Source organism: Lissotriton helveticus, chromosome 7 (assembly GCF_964261635.1).
Source record: "Lissotriton helveticus chromosome 7, aLisHel1.1, whole genome shotgun sequence".
Taxonomy (NCBI): Eukaryota; Metazoa; Chordata; class Amphibia; order Caudata; family Salamandridae; genus Lissotriton; species Lissotriton helveticus.
The window spans coordinates 1597286021-1597313235 of record NC_136068.1 but is presented as its reverse complement, the minus strand read 5'-3'; the positions used below and the strand labels follow the sequence as shown (position 1 = coordinate 1597313235).

General features: G+C 43.0%; 1 protein-coding gene across 5 annotated transcripts in view; it reads left to right on the top strand.

Annotated features, from left to right (window-relative positions):
• Window positions 1-5862, top strand: part of LOC144770566 (protein kinase C and casein kinase substrate in neurons protein 1-like) — a 232088-nt gene extending 226226 nt beyond the window's left edge. For all 5 annotated transcript variants that reach the window (XM_078655199.1, XM_078655198.1, XM_078655195.1 and 2 more), the window contains one exon: window positions 4202-5862. In XM_078655199.1, the coding sequence (XP_078511325.1) occupies window positions 4202-4213 (12 nt within the window). In that variant the 3' untranslated portion in view covers window positions 4214-5862. The remainder of the gene's footprint in view (window positions 1-4201) is intronic.
• Window positions 5863-27215: the final 21353 nt, after the last annotated feature.

Sequence of the window (27215 nt, the reverse complement as noted above, 5' to 3'; positions counted from 1 at the left end):
GGGAAAAAGCGGGAGAGAGAAAAAATTATAGAGCGAAGCACAACATATCAAAGAAGACACATGGTACAATAATAATAATACAAACAAATCGTCACATGATACAAACGGGAGAAGGGAAAAGAACACAACAAGGACAAACATTGTCAAAAATGAAGTATAAGTCCCTTATGGTCGAGGTATGTCCATGGACTCCACTCTGCAGTTGTTCAAAAATTGTTGGAGAAGTTCAGGATCCTCGTAAGTAGTTGCCTTGTTATTATAAGTTACCTTGAAGAGGCAAGGGTGGAATAAGCCATATCTGGCATTCAATTTGCGTAGAGCTGGTCTCATTTCCAAAAATCGTTTCCGACGATCTGCAGTTACCTTGGCATAGTCTTGAGCAAAAAAGAGACTAGAACCATTCCAGATGATCTTTCCACGTTGTTTAGAAGCTTGAAGAACCTTGAGCAAATCGGTGTATTCTAAAAAATACAGGATGACACCTCTAGGTTTTGAAGAAGATGTTGCAGAGCGAGGAGGTGGGCCAAGTCGATGTGCCCGCTGAATATTCAAGACTGGACTGTCAGGGAGACCTAGAAGAGTTGGTAAGAAAGTTTGAAAGAAGGAAATCGGAGTCGGACCTTCAAGACCTTCAGCCAAACCATAAATGCGTAAGTTGTTACGCCTCTTGCGATTTTCCAATTGTTCAATCTGCTGCTTGAGGTGCGTTATCTCCTTAGACATATGAGGAACCTGAGTGGTAATTTCCTGAACCAAATCCACACGATTCTCCAAGTCCTCGACTCTCTGTTCAGTGAGCGACCAGGAAGTTTCTAGGTTTTGTAGTCGGGCATTAGTTTCCTCCATGTGAGGTTTAAGAGCACGAATTTCATCAAGTATAAGCTCCATAGAAATAGGGGAGGTCCAGTAAGTAGGAGATGGTGGATTTACTTTTACTCGTTTGCCAGAAGTAGACGACGACGCAGAGGCAGAAGGGAGTTTGGTATTTTGTTTAGTAGCCTGACGGGAACCAGAAGATGATGCAGACCCCTTGGGGGTGTTAGAGTCTTTAATAGAGTCTTCCATGGGTTCCTGTAGGACACTGAAAGGGTTAAAATCCTCCAAACCCGCCTCTTTAGATTAAAGAGACCCACTGCGGTTGTTGCGAGGTGTCGCCATGAAAGCCCACACAAAAGTAACCTCTATGTGAGAATTATGCAAGCAGTCGCAGGATTTTGAAAACTCAATTTAAAGCAGGAAAGTAAAAAAACACAAAGTAACAGCATATTTAACGAAGAGCAGATAGTCCAATATAAGTAAAATGAGTAAAAATGGTGAAAACACGAATGAAAAGTAATATTATGGCCAAAAATGCCTGTCTTCTGAGAGAAACATTCCTCTCACGCAGTAAAAACGGTCATTAGCGGCAGCACCCAAAAACAAAATGGCGGCCACGAAATTGCGCCGAGGCGCGACAACAATTTGAAGAAAATAAGGGCATTGGGCTCACCATGAGCAATTTCTTTGGCTGCACAAAAGCAGCCGTGGTTCCGACGCCTGGTGCAGAGAGAATTTCGGGTCAGAACGAAGAAATGAGTCCTGGAGCCGAACCGAGTCCTCACGTCTCGGCGGAGCTCCCGAATTCAGCGGCCATTTCCAAAGGCTCCTTAGCCACGCCCCGACATTTTTCGTTTTAACCCACCACCCACTTTCTTCCACAGGGCAGGGCATCATCGATTGTTGCTTGTAGAGGACATCTGGGGGCCGCTGGGAACAAGACTCCTGTGCCTGTTATCATAGAGCTCAGTTGCTTCTTTGGCAGGTCGAAAGTCACATGCTTTGCACACTCCTACCCTCTAGTAGTTCAATCCCAGCAGTGGACTGGAGTAGGGGATGGGGAGAGATATGTTCATCCGGATAAAAGGAAGACGTGCTGGATCTGTCTTTCAGCCAGTGAAACAGATCCTGCTCTAGAGCATGTTTGAGTCAGATCACCAAACCTACCTCTTATAGCCTCATTTGAAGTTTGTCATCTTCCCCATACATTGATGGCTGCTACTGTAGCCTTCATTGGAGCCGGCCAAAGTGTACATCTTGGTGTATGATTAGGATGGGGCATGTTTAGGGCATCCCCTTCCTAATAGCGACTCACAGAGCTATGTATGAATGTTTTGTCACCGAAATGTCGCAAAACATTTGCATTTTACCACCTACTTCAAGTAGGTGGTTACCCATTTGCAAACAGGAAGGGGTCCTCTTCCCCTTTTTAAATGCATGTGAAAACACTTTTTCAGAGAGCACTGACCACTGCCTGTACTTAAATAATCAAACTAAAATGTTTGATTTTTCTTTTTGCAATACATCCTGTTTTCCGTTAATTTAAAAGGAAGCACAGACATGGTGGTCTGCTGTCCACCACCATCCCTGTGTTTTTAGAAATTCACATTGGGTAGCAAATTGCAACCTACCTCATGTATATTAATGAAAGACACATCAAGCCTGAACCGAGTTCAGCTGTCCCTCCTAGTCCTCCGCCCTCGGCCCTACCTAGCCAGTCGAGCAGCGCTCCATAGCTAATGGTGTTAAAGAGCAGAGAGTATTAGGCCACACACAGGCCCCACCTCAGGCAACCAAGAGCTCCCATTCTGAGGTGTTACAGTGTAGTATTAGTCCCACAATTTGCTGGCAGTCAGTCAGGCCGGTGCTCTGACAATTTGTGGAAAACAGCCAGGGACACAGTTGCCAGAGGTTTTTTAATGCAAATTAGTGGGCCTGTAGTTGGATACGATGCATGAGCCTTCATTCTTATTTTTCAGGAAAGGTGTTTCACTCATGTGTTTGAGCTCCCAAGAAATTAGTGCATTTATGATCTTGGTGATGAGGCCCATCAGAAAAATAAGTTTCAAGATGAAAATCCTTGTTTTACAGATGTATCTCTGGGATGCTGAATTAATAAATATCAATATATTTGCAACTTCAGATTCAAGTGAATTCTACAAGGGTGCGAGTCATAAATTGTTTGCTTATTGATTCTAGACGCAGTTAGAATGATGAGCATAGGCCTACCCCTGCCCTGAATGCCCAACTGCTTACGAAACTGGTATCCAGAGTTTTTATTTTGTTCTTGGCATTCCGCAGATCTAGTGTGTACAGAGCCCTTGGTCTGTCCATGGTAATATCAACTCCAGGACCTGTTTTATGACCTCTGGGGTTGCACAACATGTGTCCTCATAATGGGCATGGGACTACTGTCCATGCTCTGGCTGAATCACATCTTGGGGTGGCGGCTGTTAAAGTTGACAGAACCTCACCTAAAGTCTGCACTTTCTGTTGGAGAAGCTGTAGGCCTGCCTAGAGCTTGGAAGCATGACTGCCTGCCTGCTGAGAAAAGGAATGAGTGTGCCTGGCCCCACAGGATGAGTGACTATCCAGGAGGAGAAGCCCAGCATGAGAGATACGCTGAAGAAAGCAAGAACACGTGGGTTCGTTGATGCCCATAATAGTTGGGGGATCTCCATACACCCCCTCGGTTGGTGGGTCAATAATGATCCATACCCACGTCTGTTTGTTGTGTCCAGTCTAAGTTGTGTTGGGCATATTGTCAGACTTGGCTTCGAGAGCCAAAAATAATGTGTCCTATTCAGTAGTGATGGAGCCTCTCCTTGCCTGCTAAATACGTGTCCTTACACTTATCTCTGCCGCACTCCATTTAAGTAGCTCTCACATACAACTGGGATGCATCGGACTGTACAGATGGCACAACACTTCTACAAAGGACCGATCTCCATCCGATCGACCGAATTTCCAAAAAGAGATTTTTTGTCTACTCTTGTCTGAACCACTAGATCAGGGTTTTCCAAAGTCAGTCCTGGAGGGCCAGATCCATGCCAGATTTTGAGCATATCCCAATTTAGATACATGTAGTTAGCTTAAAAGTCTGGCATGGATCTGTCTCTACAGGACTGACTTTGGAGAACCCTGCACTAGATAGCAGGGATGTGCGAAGTATGTATGTGTGGTGTGTGTGTATTAGACAGTAAGCTGCAGGACAGTGCTACACATAAGTACCCTCTGTCCTCCTCTCAGTACTGAATGCTGCGTGTTTGTGCTTATACAGACCGCCTGCTGCTCAAAATTGAACACTATGCCTGCTCTAGCACAAAGTGCTTTCTGCTCAATATAGAATGCTGTGTTCCTAAACTACTTTCACTTCTGTCTTTAGGGGAGGAGCTGACCAAGATTGAGGATGAGGATGAACAAGGCTGGTGCAAGGGGATCACCACCCATGGCCAGGTGGGCCTCTACCCAGCCAACTATGTGGAGGTGGTGCTGAAGTAGAAGAAGCTAGACTACAAGGCGTGGATCTCAAATTTCCCAAATGAGGAAAAAAGACATGGATTTGTAGCTGGACTTGTGTGTGATACACAGACCTGTCAGAAATTAATATACAATGATCCTGAAGCGACACGAGGTTGAGGAGATCTTGATGGTAAACCAGCTAAAGCTGGAAAGGAAATTTCAAATCTTCACTCAGTCATATAGCATTGTGTGATCTGTAACAGATTACATTCCACTCTGTGGATCACTCACATCGGGAATGACTGGAATTCCTCATAATGTGGCAACAGGTGCTAGACAAATATAGATTCTATGTGCATACCCGTCCCACTGCTTCCCAGCCCACCTGGAGGGGCAACCATTATTCAAAGAGCCATTTTCCCATTTCACAAATAGGATAGCTTTGTAGGATGATCACCTGATGCAAAGATCTGGATGGAACCTGCAGGTCACAGGTTCCAGTGCTGACGGGGGTCGCCTAAGCCTTTCCGCCTTCGGACACCGATAAAATGAGGACCACTAGGTTGAGCAGTAATAACATCCATTATTAAGTGTCAAGAGACAATTCGCTTTGTGGTGTTTCCTATATGAATGATCAGTATTATCACTACTATGATGCAAGTGCCTTTGAAGTAGGGGGCTACAATAATTTGGGACTGCTAGGAGCTGCTAGTGCCCCTCTCGGCTGCCATTTTATTGTGCGTCTCTCGATTGTACCCACCTTCTCCTTACAAACCAAGGGTCAAATTTACAAAGAAGTAATGCAATGCAGCACAGCCACAAATATTGCAGCACTGTGTTGCATTAAAAGAAGACAACAGATCAGAGCCATGTGTACTAAGATATAGTGCTGTTTCTCTCTCCCCCTGCACTAGCTTAATTTTGGCTGTCTTGTGCCATGCACACACCCTTGCACCTAGGTGCAAAGTGTATGTGTGATGTTTTGCACAGTTTTGTGTACAAAATACAATTCCTAGACATAGTTTAATACTTTTCCAAGTTTTTGTACAATACAGTGCACTTCCAAACTTTTCCCTAACATTAAACCTATCTCGAGAAGGTGTAATTGTTTTACGCAAATCCCGGTCTACCATAGTTAGTAAATAGGGCTTTGTGTCAAACCGGTTGGCTGGTTGCATGGGAATGCCCATGTACCACCCTTGGTACACCCGTTGAAGAAAAGTAGCGCTATGTAATGTTACTTTAGGGTACTTTCCAGTAGAAAACAAGTTTTGTGCTGGAAAGTAAATAACAATTCAACCATTTGCTCCAGTTTGCATCACGTTTGTGACACAAACTTTGCGCAAAAGGTCAGTAAATCTGCTTTCAAGCCTTTCTTCTCCCTCTCTGCAACCCAAGAGATTTGTACCACTGTGTGCCTTTTTTGCCGTGCTGGAAAATTCAGTAGCAATCATTTACTCTACGTCGGTGAACCTAATGAGGGCGAATACATCTCTCCTGTCATGTCTATTTAACAACACAGGAGATCTTCGTGACCAGACTTGGAAACAGTTTTGATTATTAAAAAGCTTTTTGCCTAAAGAATTGTGCCTCTCATTCCTACTGTCTCACCAATATAAAAGGACTAGGTGACAATAAGAAATGCTTTACTACTCATCCTTAAGACTAATTCGGGATTGAAATTTTCAATTGATCTGCGGTTGGCCTTTAGAGCAGTGGCACCTCTAGTGAGTTCACTTGATGTCAAGTTTGTGAGGACAACAACAGGGCTGCCAGAATAGGGGCGAGAGGAGAGTAGCAAAGATGCACAAACCCATACAGAGAATCTTAAGTCTAATTAAGACATGAAAGCAAGAATGAGAAGCTCTAACACTCCGAGGCGCTCTCTGATCTTCAAAGCATCCTAACTCTGAACCCTTTTCATCATGTATTTAGACTCAGAGCCAAATACTGGTGGGTCTTAGGAACCCAGATGGATTATCAGATTGCACTTAATTTAGAAACAATATAACAAATATAAGACCTATGACGGCTGATGGTGTGGCACCAACTCTAAAGAACTAAAAGTAAACCATTCTGAGCATCATTCACAACACAGTGTAAAGTAAAATGCACAAGCAGTAGACCACACTGAACAACATTCACAGCACAGTGTAGAGTAATCCACACAAGAAGTAAACCAAACTGAGCAAAATTCACAACACAGTGTAAAGTAAAACACAGAAGCAGTAAACTGCACTGAGCAACATTCAGAACACAGTGTAAAGTAATACACACAAGCAATAAACCACACTGAACAGCATTCACAACAGTGTGCAAAGTAATAACCGCAAGAAGTAAAGCACAAGGAACAACATTCACAACAGAGTGTAAAGTAATACACAAGCAGTAAACCACACTGAGGAACATTCAGAACACAGTGTAAAGTAATACACACAAGCAGTAAACTACACTGAAGAACACTCATAACGGAGTGTAAAGTAATACACAAGCACAAACAGTAAACCACACTGAAGAACATTCACAGCACAGTGTGAAGTAATACACACAAGCAGGTAATCACAGGGAACAACATTCACAACAGAATGTAAAGTAATACACAACACAAGCACTAAAGCACACTGAACAACATTCACAACACAGTGGAAAGTAATACACAAAAGCAGTAAACCACACTGAAGAAATTCATAGCACAGTTTGAAGTAATACACTAAATCAGTAAACCACACTGAAGAACATTTACAAGAGAGTGTAAAGTAAAACACAAGCGGTAAACCACACTGAAGAACAGTCATAACACAGTGTATAGTAATACACACAAGCAGGAACCCACACTGAAGAACATTCACAACAGAGTGTAAAGTAATACACAAGCAGTAAACTACACTGAAGAACATTCACAGCACAGTGTAAAGTAATGCACAAACAGTAAACCACACTGAAGAACATTCACAGCACCGTGTAAAGTAATACACACAAGCAGGTAATCACACGGAACAACATTCACAACAGAATGTAAAGTAATACACAACACAAGCAGTAAAGCACACTGAACAACATTCACAACACAGTGGAAAGTAATACACAAAAGCAGTAAACCACACTGAAGAAAACTCATAGCACAGTTTAAAGTAATACACTAAACCAGTAAACCCCACTGAAGAAAATTCACAAGAGAGTGTAAAATAAAACACAAGCGTTAAACCACACTGAAGAACAGTCATAACACAGTGTATAGTAATACACACAAGCAGGAACCCACACTGAAGAACATTCACAACAGAGTGTAAAGTAATACACAAGCAGTAAACCACACTGAAGAACATTCACAGCACAGTGTAAAGTAATGCACAAACAGTAAACCACACTGAAGAACATTTACAACACAGTGTAAAGGGATACACACAAGCAGTAAACCACACTGAAGAACATTCACAAAAGAGTGTAAAGTAATGCACAAGCACAAGCAGTAAACCACACTGAAGAACATTCACAACACAGTGTAAAGTAATACACACAATCTCCATGATTCCCAGCAAAACGGAGTAACGCAAAAGGATCTCCTGTGATACTGTACATCCTGCTCTTAGGTGAATTTCCAAGCCTGTTATGTTCACCCTAACAGGAATCAAGGAGAAATGTGCTGTTGTCACTCATTGTAAGATAGGCGGCTGAAAGAAGAGGCAAAGCAGAGAAGGTGGTCCTGCTTGTGGTGGTCATTTGCAACTGATAAATAAGAAGGTATCTGTTTATGTAGCCCAAAACTGTTGTCAAACTTGCAAATAGAGGTATCTCCCATTACAACACTGGTGACAACTGGAAGAAATGGTGCATGCAGAGACTGACTGCCAACCTTAACCCCTTCCACGCTGATGACGAGCTAAGCTCGTCATGAGTTACACCTCTCGTACGCTCATGACGAGCTGAGCTCGTCATGTAACGCGGTATTTACAAACATCAGCGCACAGCGGGAAAACCGTTAGCGCTGATGCGGTTAACAAGGCAGTCTCACAATTTGCTATATTCCGCCACCAGAAGATCTTTGCCTCACAGGCATTCTTTCAGGTCGAATGTAAGTGAACCACTCCCGTGAATTAATTCAGGGCAAACATAAGAGAAACCCACATACATGGTGATTAAAAGATAACAGATTTGCATCTATTCTTGCATCCATTCAGGTCAAGCACATGTGAACCACTCACATGCATCCATTCAGTTCAATTAAGTGAAACACTCACATAAACAAGTGCATCCTTTCAGGTTGAACGTAAGTAAAACACACTTACATGAACACATGTATCTTTTAGGTTCGGACCCAAGTAAAACTCACTCACATGAATGCATGCATCTATTCAGGTTGGATGTAAGTAAAACACACTTACATGAACGGATACACCCATTCAGTTTGGACGTAAGTAAAACACACCCACATGTACACATGCATCTATTCAGGTTGGACGTAAGTAAAACACACTCACATGAACACATGCATCTATTCAGGTCAAATATAAGTAAAACACACTCACATGTACAGATGCAGCCATTCAGTTTGGACATAAGTAAAACACACTCACATGAAGGAATGCACCCATTCAGTTTGGACGTAAGTAAGACACACTCACATGAACACATGCATCTATTCAGGTCAAATATAAGTAAAACACACTCACATGAATGCATGCACCCATTTAGTTTGGACATAAGTAAAACACTCACATGAAGGAATGCACCCATTCAGTTTGGGCGTAAGTAAGACACACTCACATGAACACATGCATCTATTCAGGTCAAATGTAATTAAAGCACACTCACATGAATGCATGCACCCATTTAGTTTGGACATAAGTAAAACACTCACATGAACACATGCATCTATTCAGGTCGAACGTGCGTGAAGCACATTAACATGAACACATGTATCTATTAAGGTCGGACCTACGTAAAACTCACATGAAAGCATGAATCTATTTAGGTTGGACGCAAGTAAAACACATTTACATGTACACTTGCATCAATACAGGTTGGACATAAGTAAAACGCACTCACATGAACACATCCATCCATTCAGGTTGGACATAGTTGATATACATTTACATGAATGCATGCATCTATTCAGGTCGGAAGTAAGTAAGCCACAATCACATGAACACATGCATCCATTCAGGTCCAACATAAGAAAAACACACTCACATGAACGCATGCATCCATTCAGGTCCAACATAAGAAAAAACACAATCACATGAACACATGCATCCATTCAGGTCCAACATAAGAAGAACACACTCACATGAACACATGCATCCATTCAGGTCCAACATAAGAAAAAACACAATCACAAGAACACATGCATCCATTCAGGTCGAACATAAAAAAAACACACTCACATGAACACATGTATCCATTACGATTGGACATGGTTGAAGCACATTTACATGAACACATGCATCTATTCAAATCAAATGCAAGTAAAACACACTCACATGACACATGCATCTATTCAGGGCGGACACAAGTAAAACACTCAAAACACAATGTAAAGTAGTACACACAAGCAGTAAACTACCCAGAAGAACATTCACAGCACAGTGTAAAGTAATACACACAAGCAGTAAACCATACTGAAGAACATTCATATATATCAATCAATCAATCAATCAGAGTACTTGTAAAGCGCGCTACTTACCCGTGAGGGTCTCAAGGCCCTGAGGGGAGGGGGTGCCACTACTGCTCGAAGAGCCTGGTCTTGAGGAGTCTTCTGGCCCATACAGACACGTGCAGGGGAGGAGTCAAGATGGCGGGCTGACACCGCCGAGTGAGGACGCTACATGATTCTGCTCTGCTCGCCGAGATTCTGTTTCGAGTAGCGAGCAGTGAGATTGGGGTGATCGGAGAAAGCCACAGATATACGGAAGCAGAGAATAGCAGAGAAGCGGAGAAACGGAGATAAGCACAATAACAAGGGATTACGCGCGTTTAATCCTTCGGCTGGAAAGAACAAAGAAGCTCAATGTTAAGGGCACTTCTTCAGCTAGGCAATAACACCTCCCGTACCTCCCGCGTTTGGTTCTACGCGGCAGCTCGACCGGTCAGCACGCCGGGAGGCAGAGGGAGAGGGAGAGGCGGAGCTGGCTCACCTCAGCAGATTGCGCACCTGTTCCAGGAAACAATCATCACAGGTACACAGCGGCAGCCACAGCGAGTGGAGGCGGAGGCATCAGGGAAATCGATGTCCGGACGGCAGAGGACCACACGGAGCAAGAAGACCGCCCCAGCCCCAGCAGGCAGACAACCAAACGCAAGTAAAATGGCTGCAATTACAGGGATTGTTGGGACAGTGGTTGTGGGGGGGCCTAGCAGCAGTAAAGAGACACAGCTCGCTCAGGAAAACAACGGTGTGGACAAAAGCGGGGGGTCGAAAGTAAAAGAGAAAAACGGTAAACCGGCTAATGAGACCGAGGAGAAGATACAAGGGGAAGGGGCAGGCACTTTTGTTAGGGCTGAACTTGAGCTGAACTTAGAGCATGTAACGGCGCTCCAAACTCCAAAACAAAAACTGAATAACACTGAGAAAGAAGATGAAGAATTAGAAAATAATAGATCTAATTCAACAATGGTGGTAAACTCGGATACAGAAATTGATAAAGAGCTTTCTGCCACTGTTAATGTCTCATGTGTAGATATGTCAGAAGCTGTTTTGGAGACACAGGTAGCAAGCAGAGTGAATACCTCTAACATTGGAAGCTTAACCTTGCAAATAACAGAAGTGGTAGAAGATTCTGAGAAAGTAAAAACTAAAGTTCAATCTCATGATAATCCTAAAAACAGGGTGGTGCAGTCTATCGCCGCTACCGATAATACTTATAATGACCCAGTCGAAATAACTGAAATCAGGGAGAAAGGAAACGGCGAGAGTACAATGTTGGATTGCACGGCTGTAGCTGATGATGACTCGAATCTAGAGTACGAGGAGTTGACAGAAGATGAGGGAGTTGAAGGAGCACTTAAGAACCCAGCAATTATAAAAACCACCATCAAGAAAATTAAGATGAAATTCAAAACTAAACAAAAAAATGCTGTACTTAAGACAATCAACAAGGAAGCCCTTGGAAATAAGAAAAGCCGCCTAATTGACGATAGCCCCCTGAGAAGATGGATTGAGGCGAAGGGGGGAGTCAAGAGTATGGCTCTAAGATTGTCAGGCGCCAGCCTAGACGAGGCCCTCAATACTCAGAGGGCTGGCAAAAACAAATTTGTAGACATTACTAGCGAACATACTCAAGACGATGCCTCTATTAACCAAGAATCCCCGCTACATTCCGTCTTAGCTATGACCGACTCAGTGCTTGCATCTGGGGTACTCGCAACAGGTACAACTCCCTCGCCTACTCTAACTGACAACACTGTTTCAACTCCCGCCGAACATAATATTGAGACACTCGAACTAAGTGACCGAGATCCTGATCATGTTATCATCAGTTCAGTTCAATTAAATGAGGAAAATCAGACTATAATATCTAAACTGAAAAAAACGCAGATACCGATTACTGAAAACGTTATTGAGAATACAGCCAATAGTAATGGAGAAAAAGACATAGTGGTGAGATCAGACGATTCTCTTAGTAAGACCCAAGATACACCAACAGGCTCTGGAGTGCTATCTGAAATATGTCTTCAATCAATGGTACCACAGGAATCTCATGACTCCATTAACTCCATTAACCCTTCCATTCTTTCTAGTCTTCTGAATACCCATGAGACTCCAGATCCAACAAGGATGTTCATGGAATCAATAATGCAGACTCTCCTAGAGCAAAGAGCGGAGATTCAACAACAGTATCTGCAACTCAGAGAAGACAACACCAAGATGCAAGAAACAATGAGTACCATCTGCCAAGGCCTGGGAGGCGCGACTAAAGATATCGAGGATATTAAACAACGGATTGTAGAAGTAGAAGGAGATGTTAATAAGACCTCAGCAACTGCAAAACAAAATACTCTAAGAGTTACCAAGCTTGAGGCCAAGGTGGAGGATTTGGAAAATCGCGCTCGAAGGCAAAACCTTCGCCTATTTGGTATACCGGAAGGAATGGAGGGGTCTGATCCTAGGACATTTGTGGTGAAAATTTTACAGAGATCCTTTTCTGATCTTGCGGACTGGGATTGGGACTCACAGTTGCAGAGAGTCCATAGACTGCCTCTGATACAAAAAAACACTAATAGTAAATTCCCTAGACCGTTTCTGATTTATTTTGGTAATTTTCTTTTGCGGCAAGCTGTATCATTGAAAGCAAGACCGAACAATCCCGTGTCTGTTGATAATTTAACGTTTTTTGTGAAATCGGATCTTAGTAAGGGCACCATGGACAAACGGTGGGAGCTTAGGAAGCTGATAGATCCTTTCAAAAATTTGGGTTGCATGGCCTATCTCCAAGAACCTGCTCGCCTTAAGGTTATACGAAATGGCAAGGTGGTTTTTTTTACAGATGTAGAAGATGCTGAACAAGCTCTGGAAAAATATTCTAGGGATAATGAAAGAGAAAAACAGAATGAAAATTAAATAGCATCTTGGCTAAACTGTTGTAGATAAAACGAACGAGCAAACAAGGAGTAATGTGATTGTGGCATGAGCATGAGCAGTTTATCATGTTAGCTTTCTCTCTCTGCTGCCTTTTCAGCGGCAGCACTAGATAGAGGGGTGCTCCCCCCCTAAGGGACGGGTGGGTGCGAGGGCAATGCTGGGGTCCTTGCAGGGGAGGGTCTGACCGTCTTGGTCAGGGGTGGGGGGGAAAAAATGTGCGTAAAAAATGGATCGCAGGATTCGATTGTTTCTTTAAATTCAGTAAAAAAAATGGGATTTATATGAAAAGGGAAAAGGTAGTTGGGAGAAATTTGTACCGGATAACCAACAGGATAGTAACATGTCTAAATTAAGAATACTAAGTTGGAATGTGGACGGACTGAACAGTAAAAATAAGAGAAACTTAGTAAAGGAGGAGATTAAGATGTACAATCCGAATATAGTTCTGCTATCAGAGACACATATTAAATATCAAGACCGTAAGCTGCTTTCACAATTGAATTATAATTTGGTGGTATGCTCTACTTTAGATGAGACCATAAGAGGGGTAGCTATTTTAATACAACGAGGTGCCAGATTCGTAACAATAAAAACTGCTTCAGATGTTCGTGGGAGGTGGGCAATTGCACAGATGCAATGTGATAATTTTAAGATAGTACTATGTGCAATATATGGTCCAAATATCGATGACCCTAGAGTTTATGAAGAACTAAGTTTATACTTATTGGATTGGGAAGGAGAACTAGTAATAGCTGGGGACTTTAATTGTACTATCAATTATAAAATTGATTCCACCGGGCAAAGTAAACACAAAAGAATGAATAAAGTTAGAACTGCTATCTTGGAATTAGCCAGATTGAACAATGTCAGAGACATATGGAGATCAAAATATCCTCTTCAGGCAGGGTATACATATTATTCTGTACCGCATAGATCTTGCTCAAGAATTGACATGATTTGGGCCTCAGAACAAATTTTAGATAATTGCTTGATTAATATCTGCCCTAAAATTACCTCTGATCACAACCCACTATTACTTGAGGTTATGTTTCCCGACCAAACTAAAGAAACTCGAAAATTCACTTTTCCGAGACATCTATTGACAGATACAAGATTTTCAACTTTACTCAAGCAACATATTCAGGAGTTTATTTCAATTAATATTAATACTGCTAACATCAACATGGTATGGGATTCATGTAAATGCAGTATCAGAGGTTTCGCCCAACAATATATATTTAAGCAAAACGCTGAGATTCGCCATGAGAAGAAACAAATAATAGATGAGATACGAAATCTGGAAATAGCCTTGGCAGAGGCAACGAAATATGCAAAGAATAACACTGAGAGTATTAGGCTAAAGTTGGCGAAATCAAAAGCAGGCTTATTAAAAACACTGAGAGAAAGATACACTTCACAACTACAAAAATATAAATTCAGACAATATGAGGGCGGCGATCGCATTGGGAAATTACTGGCCTTTAAAACCGCGGATAGGAAAGCTAAAACAAAAATCAAAGAAATAGTAGGGAATGACTTAAACACATACGATAGAACGGATCAAATATTAAACCAGTTTGTCAAATGTTACCAACAATTGTACACTCCAGAGACATTACCTGCAAAATCAGCCATAACACAATATTTAGAAAAATACATAACTGCATCTCAAACACTCAGTGTAGAAACAATTGAACAACTTAATTCTGTAATAACACTAGACGAAATAAAACGGGCCATAGATAATCTACCATCAGGGAAAGCGGTCGGAGAAGACAGCCTACCAGGTGAACTTTACAAACTTTGCGCACAAGAATTACTACCTCTATTAGAGAAAGTGATAAACTCAATCCGCTTATCCAAAAAGGCACCTCCTTCATGGAAAATAGCGAAAATAATATTTTTTTTGAAAAAAGGGAAACCGGAAAAAGAATGTGGGTCTTATCGACCGATTTCTTTACTTAACACTGATGCTAAAATCTTTTCTAAGATACTGGCAAATCGGCTGGCCCCGAGTATGCCTTCTATTGTTAACCTACAACAGCACGGTTTTGTTATGGGAAGGGATACCACTACACACGTTAACACTTCAGTAATCGCCTTTGATGTTGCTGAAGGTACACACACCCCACTCGGTATGATTCTGTTAGACGCAGAAAAGGCTTTTGACCGAGTGGGGTGGGATTATCTGTGGGAAGTTTTAAGGAAATTGGGGCTTTCCGGTTATTATTTGGATTGGGTTATGTCCCTCTATGACGAACCATTAGCTTTGATTAGTTATGGAGATAAAGAATCAGCAAATTTTAAAATACTAAGAGGTACGAGACAGGGCTGCCCTCTTTCCCCCTTACTTTTTGCTCTATCCTTAGAACCTTTTTTAAATGCTTTAAATGACCAAGTAAACATTATCCCAGTGAGTCATGGAGGAACTGTTTTGAAATTAACGGCTTATGCTGATGACATAGCTATTTATACGAGCGACTTTAACAGAGCTATGCCAGAAATTATTAACGAGGCACAAAAATATGGCCAAATCTCAGGTTATAAATTGAACGTGAGTAAAACTCAAATTATAGCTAACTACACTCCTGATATACATATCTATGACACTTGAAGAGAAGCTACTTATTTAGGTATCAAGTTACTGGCTAAAGTAGGGTAAATATTGGAAACAAACTATGATAATTTTCTAAAAGAAACTTCCACAACTCTTAAAAAATGGCACAAAATCCCTCTTAGTCTAATAGGCCGGGTAAATTTGATTAAAATGAAAATACTCCCCAAGCTACTCTATTTGTTTAGAGCCATTCCACTACAACCGAACCAATCTTTTTTTTAAAAACTAGACTCTGTTTGTTGCAGCTTTATTTGGGGATATAAAAAGGCACGCAGGGCTATAAAATTTTTGAAACTATCAATCTCAAAAGGGGGACTTGTTTTTCCGGATTTTAAATTATATTTTTTGGCAACTTTTTTCTTTCGAATTCGGAGCTTATTAAAGAAAGAGTCTTGCATATTCTTTTATCAATACTTGTTAGGTACTGACTCAAACCAATTTTTGCTTCGCATACATGACCCTAATTACCACAAACGGGTGAAATTTAAGACTGCTAAGCATGCTATAAATATTTGGAAGAAGATTATGCACATCAGTCAGATTTCATTTTATAATTCGGAACTCAGACTATGGGACAACCCGGGTCTTCCTGGAATTTTCTCGGATGGGACTGGGTATCGTTGGATTAATTGTGGTCTTAATACACTAGGCGACATATTTGGAAATAATGGTATGTTAGATTTCGACACCTTGAAAATATTAAATGGTGTGACAAACGATATGCACTATCGATATCGCCAACTGAGAGACTTCTTTTTCAATAAAATGAAATTAACATTAATTACTCAGTCTGAGATTATAGAGTGTATATATTCCGATAAAATTAAATCACTTATAAAGTTGGGATATCAACTTTTAATCAAGGATAAAATTGAAAATACTACCAATATAGCTACTAAATGGTCTCGCCGGCTAAATCGGGACATAAACTCAGAACAGATCAGTAAAGCCTTAACTCATATAAATGATGCTGTTCATTCCTCTAACTTAAGACTGCAATCATACAGGACTATTTCAGAATTATATTACACTCCAGAGAGAATATCTGCTTGGGCTCAAGGGAACCAAACATCAGAAAAAACAAAATGTGTGAAGTGTAACACATATGCTGCTGATGTAGAACATATGCTCTACTCTTGCCCGGCATACTCTAGCTACTGGATAGGAATTATAAAACACCTTCAAGACAGTCAGATTAAGTTACCGGATTTATCCCCCCAATTGGTTTTACTTGATATTTATGAGACTCAATGTCCCAATCAAGATCTCATAACAATCTTATTAGCCTGTGCAAGATTAATTATAGCAAGAGCTTGGATATCTAAGAACACTCCAACTGTTGCTGAGTGGCTAACATTGGTTATAGAAATCAGAACCATGGAACTTACACTCGCAAAATATAGAGGACCAAAATCCTTAGTTAGAAAGGAAAAAATCTGGAAGCAATTTTTTGAGGTATAAAATTGGGGGTTAGTGTACATATACGAAGATATTTGTGAGAAATAATCAAACCACCATTATTTGTGTTTGTGAAATAGCTCTTTTATTACTAGGGCCGTCCAGAAGCTGTATAATTTAACTTTTGCTTTACCTCCTTTTTCTTTTTCTTTCTTTCTCTTCTGCATCCCAATACCCTAATCCTTTACTACAAGCAATGTAAATTTATGTTTTCGAAAAATACTTGAAAATGCAACTGTATTTATGTATTATGTTTGTTTCTTATGGAATCCTGTGACAATAAAAATATTAAAAAAAAAAAATAAAAAAATAAAAAAAAAGAGGAGTCTTCTGAAGGCAAGTATGTCTTGTGTCTGCCGTAGGTGGGTAGGGAGGGTGTTCCAGGTCTTGGCGGCGAGGTAGGAGAAGGATCTGCCGCCGGAGGTTGTTCATTGGTTGCGAGGAACAGCGGCGAGGGCGAGGCTGGCGGTGCGAAGCTGGCGGGTGGGTGTGTAGAAGCTGAGTCTGCTGTTCAGGTAGGCTGGTCCGGCATTGTGGAGTGCTTTGTGTGCATGGGTGAGAAGCTTGAAGGTGATTCTCTTGTCGACGGGGAGCCACTGTAGGTCTCTCAGGTGGGGGGTAATGTGGCGGTGGACGTTGATGATCAGTCGGGAGGAGGCGTTTTGAATGCGTTGTAGTCGTCGTAGGTGTTTGGCTGGGATTCCTGTGTAGAGTGCATTGCCGTAGTCCAGTCTGCTGCTGACGAGGGCCTGTGTCACCGTTCTTCTTGTTTCGGTCGGGATCCACTTGTATATCCTGCGGAGCATGCATTGGGTGTTGTAGCAGGAGGTGGAGACGGCGTTGAACTGTTTAGACATGGCGAGGGAGGAGTCGAGGATGAGTCCTAGGTTGCGTGCATGTTCGGTGGGTGTCAGTGCTGTTCCCAGTGTGGTCGGCCACCAGGAGTCGTCCCAGGCTGAGGGGGTTGGTCCGAGGATGAGTACCTCCGTCTTGTCCGAGTTCATCTTCAGACGGCTGTTTCTCATCGAGTCGGCGACTGCCTTCATTCCCTCGTGGAGGTTGGTTTTGGCGGTGTGCGGGTACTTGGTGAGGGAGAGGATGAGCTGGGTGTCGTCAGCGTAGGAGATGATATTGAGGTTGTGTTGGCGGGCCACTTGTGCGAGGGGGGCCATGTAGACGTTGAACAGCGTCGGGGTGAGGGATGAGCCCTGGGGGATGCCGCAGATGAGGTCAGTGGCCTCGGATCGGAAGGGCGGGAGGCGGACGCTCTGGGTTCTGCCGGAGAGGAAGGACGTGGTCCAGTCAAGGGCCTTCTCTTGGATTCGGGCTTAAAGGAGGCGTGTCTTTAGAGTGTGATGGCAGACCGTGTCGGAGGCGGCTGACAGGTCCAGGAGAATGATGGCTGATGTTTCGCCGTTGTCTAGTTGGCGCCTGATGTCGTCTGTGGCGGCGATAAGGGCCGTCTCGGTGCTGTGGTTTCGTCTGAACCCAGACTGGGACGGGTCCAAGATGTTGTTGTCTTCCAGGAGGTGGGCCATTTGCATGTTGACGATTTTCTCGATGACCTTCGCCGGGAACGGGAGCAGGGAGATGGGCCAGAAGTTCTTGAGGTCCTTGGGGTCTGCCTTGGGCTTCTTGAGGAGGGCGTTGATTTCGGCGTATTTCCAGCTTTACGGGAATGTCGCTGTTTCGAAGGAAATGTTGATGACCTTCCGTAGTTGGGGTGCGATGGCAGCATCTGCTTTGTTTAATATGTGGTGTGGGCACGGGTCTGACGGAGATCCTGAGTGGATGGAGTTCATGACCTTGCGTGTCTGGTTGTCGTTGACGTTGGACCAGGAGGTCAGGCGGTTGGCGCTGGTGGTGGCGCTGGTGGTGTATAGATGTAAATACTGGGGGGGCTCCTCCATTTCAGCGGATGAGCGTTGCCCCACAAGCCCCAGAGCTGAAAAATAAAATTGTAACGCATTTTGTTTATTACCATTTTATTTTTCAGCAATCCTTCCCGCACTAAGTGTCAGGGCGGGGCATGGCCAGTGCTGCTGAGTGGCAGCAGAATGGAGCTGTGTGCTTTGAAATGTGCATGTCTCTTTGGCTAGCCGTCTTGGGATGGCCAGCCTGACATGCACATTTTAAACTTCTCTAACCTAACTGTCTCAGAGAGGTGGGTTAGAGAAAGTGCAGGCCTCAAATGCTTTAAGGAGCACTGAGAGAGCCTGTTCTATCCAACCCTGGCACTGCTCTCATGCTGTGAGAGCAGCACCAGGATTGGGTAGTGCTGTTCCCTGTATCCAGAGCTTCCAGAAAAACAGAGGGAGGAGGATGTCATGCTGCACGTGGAAGGTAAGTCTATTTTCTTTCTTTCTTTTTGTTTAGCCCAAACTTGTAACCAAAAAGTATCGACAGATGGACAATGAAACAACATATCCATACGCAAATCCACAACTCCAGCATTTATTGTCTTTGGTAAGATTGTATTTATGACGAGTGACTGGGGTTAGAAAAAACATTTTCTAAAAATAATACAGAGTTTGTGTAGTGCTAGCTGAACAAAAGGTGGAGGTTTGTTCAAATAGCATACCAAGTTTGGAAGAAATTGGTTGAGATCCAGTTCACAGTGTAATTCCACTTTAGATTTGAAACGGTTGGTAGAAGGACAATCAAAATATTTGTAATATAGGAAGCTTTGACAATGAGGGAGTAGTAACGTGCTACGAAATACTCAATTTCAACAATTCATATTTGAGCATTTAGGCAAAACTATTTCAATTCTGAAGTTCAATAGGGGAGAGAAACACCGAATCGGAAAATAACAGTTTGACTTTGCCAACCATTCCTTCCAATAAAGTGTGCTTTTGGATATTATAATGCGTTAATTGTACCCTATGGGGTAGACTAGAAACATTTGTAAAATGCCAATGACCAGAGGAGGATTGATTTTGCCAGGTGGATCGAATTCTGAATAATAGGAGACAAGAAACTTGATTGAGGCTGCGAAATATGAACAGCATTATTAAAAGTGAAGAGAGAAATGAGCGAATGTTCTAATTTATGCCATAGATAACAATAGCAGGCATCATTCCCCGAGACTCAAGGTCAAATTTGTTTCAGGGCAAAAGCAGAGTGTGTTTATGGAGGTCTGGAAAATGTATTTCTCCCAAGCCTTTAGGATTACACAGTTCTTGTAAGGAAATATGAACTTTCCTTTTGTTCCATAAGAACTTCCACACAAGACTAATAAGAATTTAAAAAAATGTCTTAGGGAGTTTTGTGGGAAGCATTTATAGACGGAAATTAATAAGTGGTAGCATCATCATGTTAATGGTATCTAATCAGCCCCACCATGATAGATATAGGAGAGACCATTTCTCTGACATGGTGAGAATTTTAAGGTTGAGGTCCGCCATGTTAATGCGAATTGTTTCATTGATAGAAGTTAAGAATTTAATACCTAAACATTTAATACTGTTCGAATTCCATGTAAATCATGAATCTGTGAAGATTTCCTTTAAGCAGTACCTGTTTAAGGATTTAGTTTCGACTTTTCAATATTCAATTTGTATCAGAGTATGCGTGAAGCAAATAAAAAGAAAATCTGAAATAGAGGTTATCAGGGTTTAAGACATAAAGTAGAACATTATTTGCATAGGCAGTGAATTCAACATCTGGGTCTTTATCTTTAAAACCATAGAGGGAAAAGGATTGACGAAGGGGCTCCAAAAGAGGTTTTAAGGATAGAATAAACAACAACGGTGACCGAGGACATCCTTGTCTTGTGCCTCTGTGCAAGGTGAATTAAGAAGACCATTAACATGGATAGAAGTCTTTGATGAAGATTACAGCAGGTTGATATATTTTAAAACCCCAGGGCCTTTGCCATGTCGTTTTAAAGCTCACGTCATAAAGTTCCAGTTGACACGATCAAAGTCCTTTTCTATATCTAATGGTATGGCTGCAATGATATCTTTGTATTTTGATGCGAGATGGATAATATCCTAAATGCCCTACAGGGATCTCTCATCTATCTACCATTTACAAAACCTGTTTCTTCAAACCCAATCAAGTCTGGAATAAAGTCATTTATCCTCAACTCAAGGCCAAATGTTTTGCAAATATTTAGGAAGAGATATGGGCCTATAATTACCACAAATAGATAGATCCATGTCTTTCTTAGGAATTAAGCAAAGCATAGCTTCCAAAAAGAGACCACCAGCTTTCATTGTTAGGAAAAAACTTATGGAAAAAGGATAATAATTGTGGTACTCAAATGTGAGAAAACTGAGCATAAAACTCAACTGAGAAGCCTACTAGACCAGGAGCCTTATCTTTACAGAGTTTAGTGGGGGCTGCTTTTATATCAGTGACAGACATGTCGTTATCTAAGGACAAATGATCTACAGATGAAGCTGAGGCTTTGGAAGAGAATTTTAAGTATCTAAAACTTTGTCCATTGGATTGTGCCCTGGAATATATGAGAATAATTCATAGTAGCACAGAGAATTATGTGTGGAATTAATCTTCATGTTAACAGTCTTAGTTCAATCATTACAGATATTTAGTTTAAAAAATGAAGGCAATATAGAAGACCAGACAGTATTTCCAGGTTACTTGGATTCAGCCGAACCAAATTTTATTTGTAAAAACAATTATGTAGTCTCAAGGTATTCATCAAAAACACTTTGTGAGTGATTACAAGTTTTTTTTTCAAGAAGAAAAAGAGAGAAACAAATAGACCCCAAATGTAAGGAAAACCAAAACCGAACCAAAAAAAAACACAGAAATGGGTATATAAAGCTGTAGTGGGTGTTCATAGATCTTAAAGCCTGGCAGAGTGAGAGTAATTCTTTCCATCTTTTAGCTGCTACTCTAGCAAAATCCTGCTTAAAGAAGATTTTTTGACCTGACCATAACAATTGTTTTCGTTGTTTGTATGCTGCCATAACATTCATAAAGTCGGAGACATACAACATACACTGTGGTGTCCCGCAATTGTCAACCCGCTCACCCTTTCTGGTTAACATGGACCTATGGCCCCTTGCTCAATTGTTCCACCGGGCAAGGTGCATGTTAAAATATAGGCTGATTGTCTTCAGCATACATGTAACCTAACGAGTGCCCAAGAGTCTCCCAATCAAAAGATGGGCCCTTTAATAAAGGCCCTCACTTCATGAGGATGGATGGCCATAACTTCATCAAGAAAGACTTGGACAGGTCTTTTATTGCAGCAGGCATTTCACCAGTGGGCTGACACCCTTGGAGACCAGTTTTAAAAAACCAGGGCCACTCCTAGTGCCTTTGTTACCTACACCAGCTCCTTGAAGTTAAATGCAGCAGATGCAAGAAGGAATCAAAAGACAGAGACGGAGAGGGGTAAGTTAGAGAGTAAGCGATTAGAGAGGAAGAGAGAAGGTGAGGGAGAGGATGGATGGAAAGATAAAGATGGTGCAAGGAGATGAAGACAGCAGTGCTGGTTTAAGCATTTTGCCAGGGCTGCCTTTGGTCCCGCCCTGCCTCAAGATGACCCGACCAAACACCAAGATTTTAATTACCTCTACTCCATTGGTAACACCTTATGGCCAGATATAATTTGCAGCTCTCCAAATCCTTTAAAAAAAAAGCTGAATTTAGGAGTTCTCTCGTACAGCAGCCTGTCCCTAGAAGCTCAATCCATGAATGTGGTAGCCGCCCGTTTCACCCACCGTCTACTTAAAAAAAAAAGGTTTCTCCTTACACGGATCCCGCTTTCCAAAAGGTAGTAGTGTATATTGTCACTCAATCACACATTAACCACACTAATTCCATCTACTTTGAATTGCCATATATTGACTGCACTTTGCTCAGAATGCTACGCCACAAATGCTTTTAAAAACGGCCAGAAGATTGTATTTGTTACCATTATTGTTATCTGTAAAGCCCACAACCAATGTTATCCTGGGTAGTCTTCAAGGTCCTAACTATTGTGCCTAAAGCCCTAATCCTCAGATCACCTCCTTCCTAGTCAATAAATGTTTGTTCTATCAACTATCAAGCTCCCTCATATCAGCAAACTACTTCTTGCATTCTACTACTAGGACCAGAACAGTCACTTATGGAGCCCATGCTCTTTCGAGAGCAGTTGCCAAAATGTAGAACTCTATCGCTTTCTTAAGGCCTTTTTCCGAGATTGTTGTTAGGTTTTTAGGGTTGTATCTTCCTAAAGTGCCAATAAGAATCTGTGTATGACGACACTACAAATGCATTATAATTATATTAGAACACCATTAAGTGTCCTAGATTTGCCTAGGGGTTTGTACCTCAGAATCAAAGTCACAACCACATTTTTCCTCTGGCAGAGCACCCAACAGCACCAAGGCTTCGAGTGGTGGTTAGAAATCAACCACAACTATAAACAACAATATTGTTAGAACCACTTGAGTTTGAGAGATGGTTCAACCAGTTTAGGAAAGGGGGCGACTTCATCTAGCCAACTGGGCAAGTTCAGATGGTTGACACCAATGTTTGAAATGCAGCACTATACGTAAGCATGGAGATATGTTGTGGCAAGTCACTTACCTCACCTGGTACAAGGATGGAATAGTTGTTTTTCACCATTTTGACTTCCCATCCCAGTGAGTATGGGTACTTGGAGCCAGTGATTAGAAGACATGTCGGTGACACAATTGTCCCCTCATTTTTGCCTAGATTTATTACATAATGAGGCCGCCATTCCTCACAGATATACCCTTTCAAATCCAAAAACAGCACTCATGAGTTGATACTGAGTGGCGACTCTGGCTATATTTACTTATTTTTTTCAATAGAGAGGAGGGCTCTATGTCCACAGAAGTCCTCTCGGATGGCTATAGTGTTATGAAACAGAAGTAAATTATGTTGGGCAGCACTCTGCGGCATAAACCCTGATTGGTCGAGGTGGACAAGGTGTGTGATCACCTCCGCAAGGCGAATAGCCAGCATCTTGGTCCATATTTTGACTTCGAGTTTTAGAGTGAAATTGAACGATAATCCCCGTAGTGTGTGTCCTCCGTGCCTGGCTACGGTATTACCACTATCTCCGCTGTCCACATGTCCGCTGGCAGTTCACCGTCCCTCACCGTTTCTCGAAAATCTCTAAAACTAACAGACCCGTCTGTGGCCACACTAGGCACCAAAACTTGGCTGGAAACTCATTGGGGCCCGGACCCTTCCCTGCTTGTAGCTGGGCCAGGGTCGCCCCTAGCTTGTCACCCGTAATGTCGGCCTCCAGCGACTCCTGCTCCTCCGAGGTAAGCCTCAGCATTGGCAAGTCTAGGGCGAATTGAGGCAGGTGTGTCCAGGGGCCCACTAGGTCCGAGCTATATAGCTTCCTATAGTATGCTCCAAACTCCTTTGCAATAGGCTCCCGGGAGCCATCCCCAGTTAATAAAAAAGCTTTTGGGCCCCCACTACCCTAGGGGCCCACAGCCAGTGCAACCTCTTGATGGCCTTATCGTCCATTGATGTACCCTGCTGCGATTGGCTAACTACTCCACTTTTTCCTCCTGTGTGTGCTTCTGCTGGAGCAGTCTGGGTGTGCAGCGAGTCCCTCAGGAGGGATTCCTGTTGCTTCGACGCATACCTGTACTCCAAACCAAGAATGCACTCCTTCAAGACCCTAGCCTTCTGCTGGTCTCTGTCCCTCTGGCCCCTCAATTAGCTAATGATCCGGCCCCTCACCACAGCCTTCTGAGCGTGATCTGGGAAGGTACTGAACCCTTGTAATCAGTTAGGAATTGCTGGCATGAATCTTTACACATCTCCCGAAAGTCCTCCTTTTGAAGACACCAGCGGTCTAAGAACCGCCTTGCTCCCCACCCTGCCGGGACCCACATCAGATCCACAACCACTGGCGAGTGGTCAGAAAGACTCCTAGCTATCAGCCGATCTTTGTGACCCTGTGATCATCCCGTCCCTGCATGAACTCATAGTCCAGGCGAGAGAATGAGCGATGTGCCCCCCAAGTAAAGTGTATAAGACCTCTCTTCCGGGTGTGATACACCCTCCATAAAACTATCAGATTCCAGTTAATCGTTATGAGGGGGAGAGGGGCTATGTCCCGTGCCCGCCGAAGTCGACGATGAAGACCCACATCACTTACCCCTTTAAAATACCCCTCTATCACCCAAGAGTCATCTGGCTCTTTGCTTCGTGCTGGACGGCCCAGATACTGTGCTTGACCACGTGGATCTTTGAGGAACTTTTGCATTCTGACTGTTGCTGAGTTCTCCTGGTTGCTTCTAGTTTGCCGGGACGTTGTTTTGCGGAGATCCCACCGGCTTTTCCTGACTGGTATGGACCCACTGTGTTCTGCTGTTTTTTGGCTGTGGCGGGGTTGGGAAGCTCGACTCTTCATAAAAGTGGACAGGGGTGATCATGCCCGGATGTCTGTGGGACCCTTTTTACATGGCATCTCCGGGCCTCGTTATTCTGGATGGTTCCTGTTTACATCCTGGTGTAGGCTTTTCTTGACTCTCCTTTTCGACCTCGATTAGTGCATTATTGTTGCGGGGGGGTAGTGTTTTATGTCTCGGTCGCTGGCTCCTCTCCTCTCTCTTTCTTCCTTTTCCTCTCCTTCCTTTTCTTATTCCCCTCTCTTTCTTCGTTATAATTCCCTTTCTCTTTTTCTATATTTCGGGTGACTCTGGGCGACAGGCACGCTGTTTAGTGGGGTAGGCCGTAGCCATTACAGTGATGTAGGGTGGGGGGGTGTTTGTTATTTTAGTTTGTTTTATTCTATGGTCCCTTTTTTGCCTTTTCCAGGGGGTGGGCTATGTCCCTTGGTGTTTACTCCTCTGTTTCGCTAGCGTCTGCACTTTCTCCTTTTTCGGGGCGGGTGGGCTGTACGTGTGGCGTCCACTTTATTTGTTTGCTGGTATTCTTCCTCTATTCTGCACCTGGTATGGGCGTGTGAGGTCTTTGGGCTTTGCCCTACTGTGGTCGTCTGCTTGCGTGGGGGGCTATTTCCCTCCCGCCCCCCCTTCTTTTCTGTATATGTTGCATGACGCGCTGGTAGATATGGTTGCCGCCTCCTGTATATAATGTAAAATGAAACCTCTTTTATCCTGGCGCTGGCGATGTAACGACTTTATTTGCATCCATCCTGTATTTACCCTATCGTATACATTGCTTTGTTATTTTGATTCTCCTGACTTTGCGGCCGGCCCCTGTGGTTGTAGGCCAGCGCTTGTACTTATACGTGTCTTTCAATAAAGGTTTTAAAAAAAAAAAAAAAAAAAAAAAGAGTCATCTGGCAACTCCTGCAGAAGTTCCTCAAGTCTAACCAAAAAGTCCAAAGAGAGAGGGAGAGGAGCATAAACGCTGATCAGGCATATCGGGCAGACATGAATGTCACCGCAACATATCGTACCAAGTTATTGTGCTACACCCTCGACACCGCCAAGGGGGGGTCTGCCCCCTAACTAATATGGCCTTGCCAGAGGAACCCCGATGGAATCCAGAATGATATACTTGAATGAAGCCCTTTTGGGACAAGAAAGGGCATTATTGGCTATGAGATGGGTCTCTGAGAAGCAGCACTATATTTGCATGGACCTCTGCGCTGTCCGGAGCACCGCTTCCCATTTGATCTTATCCAGCACCCATTGACGTTCCACGACAGGATGGACAGTGAGCCCCTCCCACTCGTTCCTCCGACTGGCCCTCCAGGGATCCAGATTCAGCCATACCGTGAGTAGTCATGTACGTGTGAAGGAAAAACAAGGATAACAACAACACCCCCCTCCTCCCACAATAACTCCCCCCATACTTCTAGAACTGGAAGTACCTGTAGTGTGCGAATAAGGACCTAAGCCAACTGGGCTGTCATGTGGTGCCTATCGTCCCAGCCGCCCAACTCCCTACCCAAACAAGAAAATCCCAACTCAAAACGTGTTAGTGAGGGTCACGGCCAAAGATGAATATAAGCCAAACCCGCAAGTCCGAGCATTACGGACATGTGTGCATCACTTCAAAGTAAGAAAAGCTTCCCCCTTCCGTAAAGCATCACAATAGATCCAGTCACCCTTGTGGGCTGATCAGCACTATATTCCATCAAAGGAGTCTCTTCCACCACTGTTGAGGCCCCTCCAGAGACCTCCTACCCAGGACTCAGCCACTGGGCCCTACGTCCCCTTCTCTTGGATCATATCCGCAAGGTCAACCGCCACTCTTGTGTGGGTCCTCCGCCATCTCTTTTATTTCCCTTCCATCTCTGAAGGGAAGAATCAGTTGCGCAACATTGTGGTGGTCTTTCCTCCACCCACATACAAA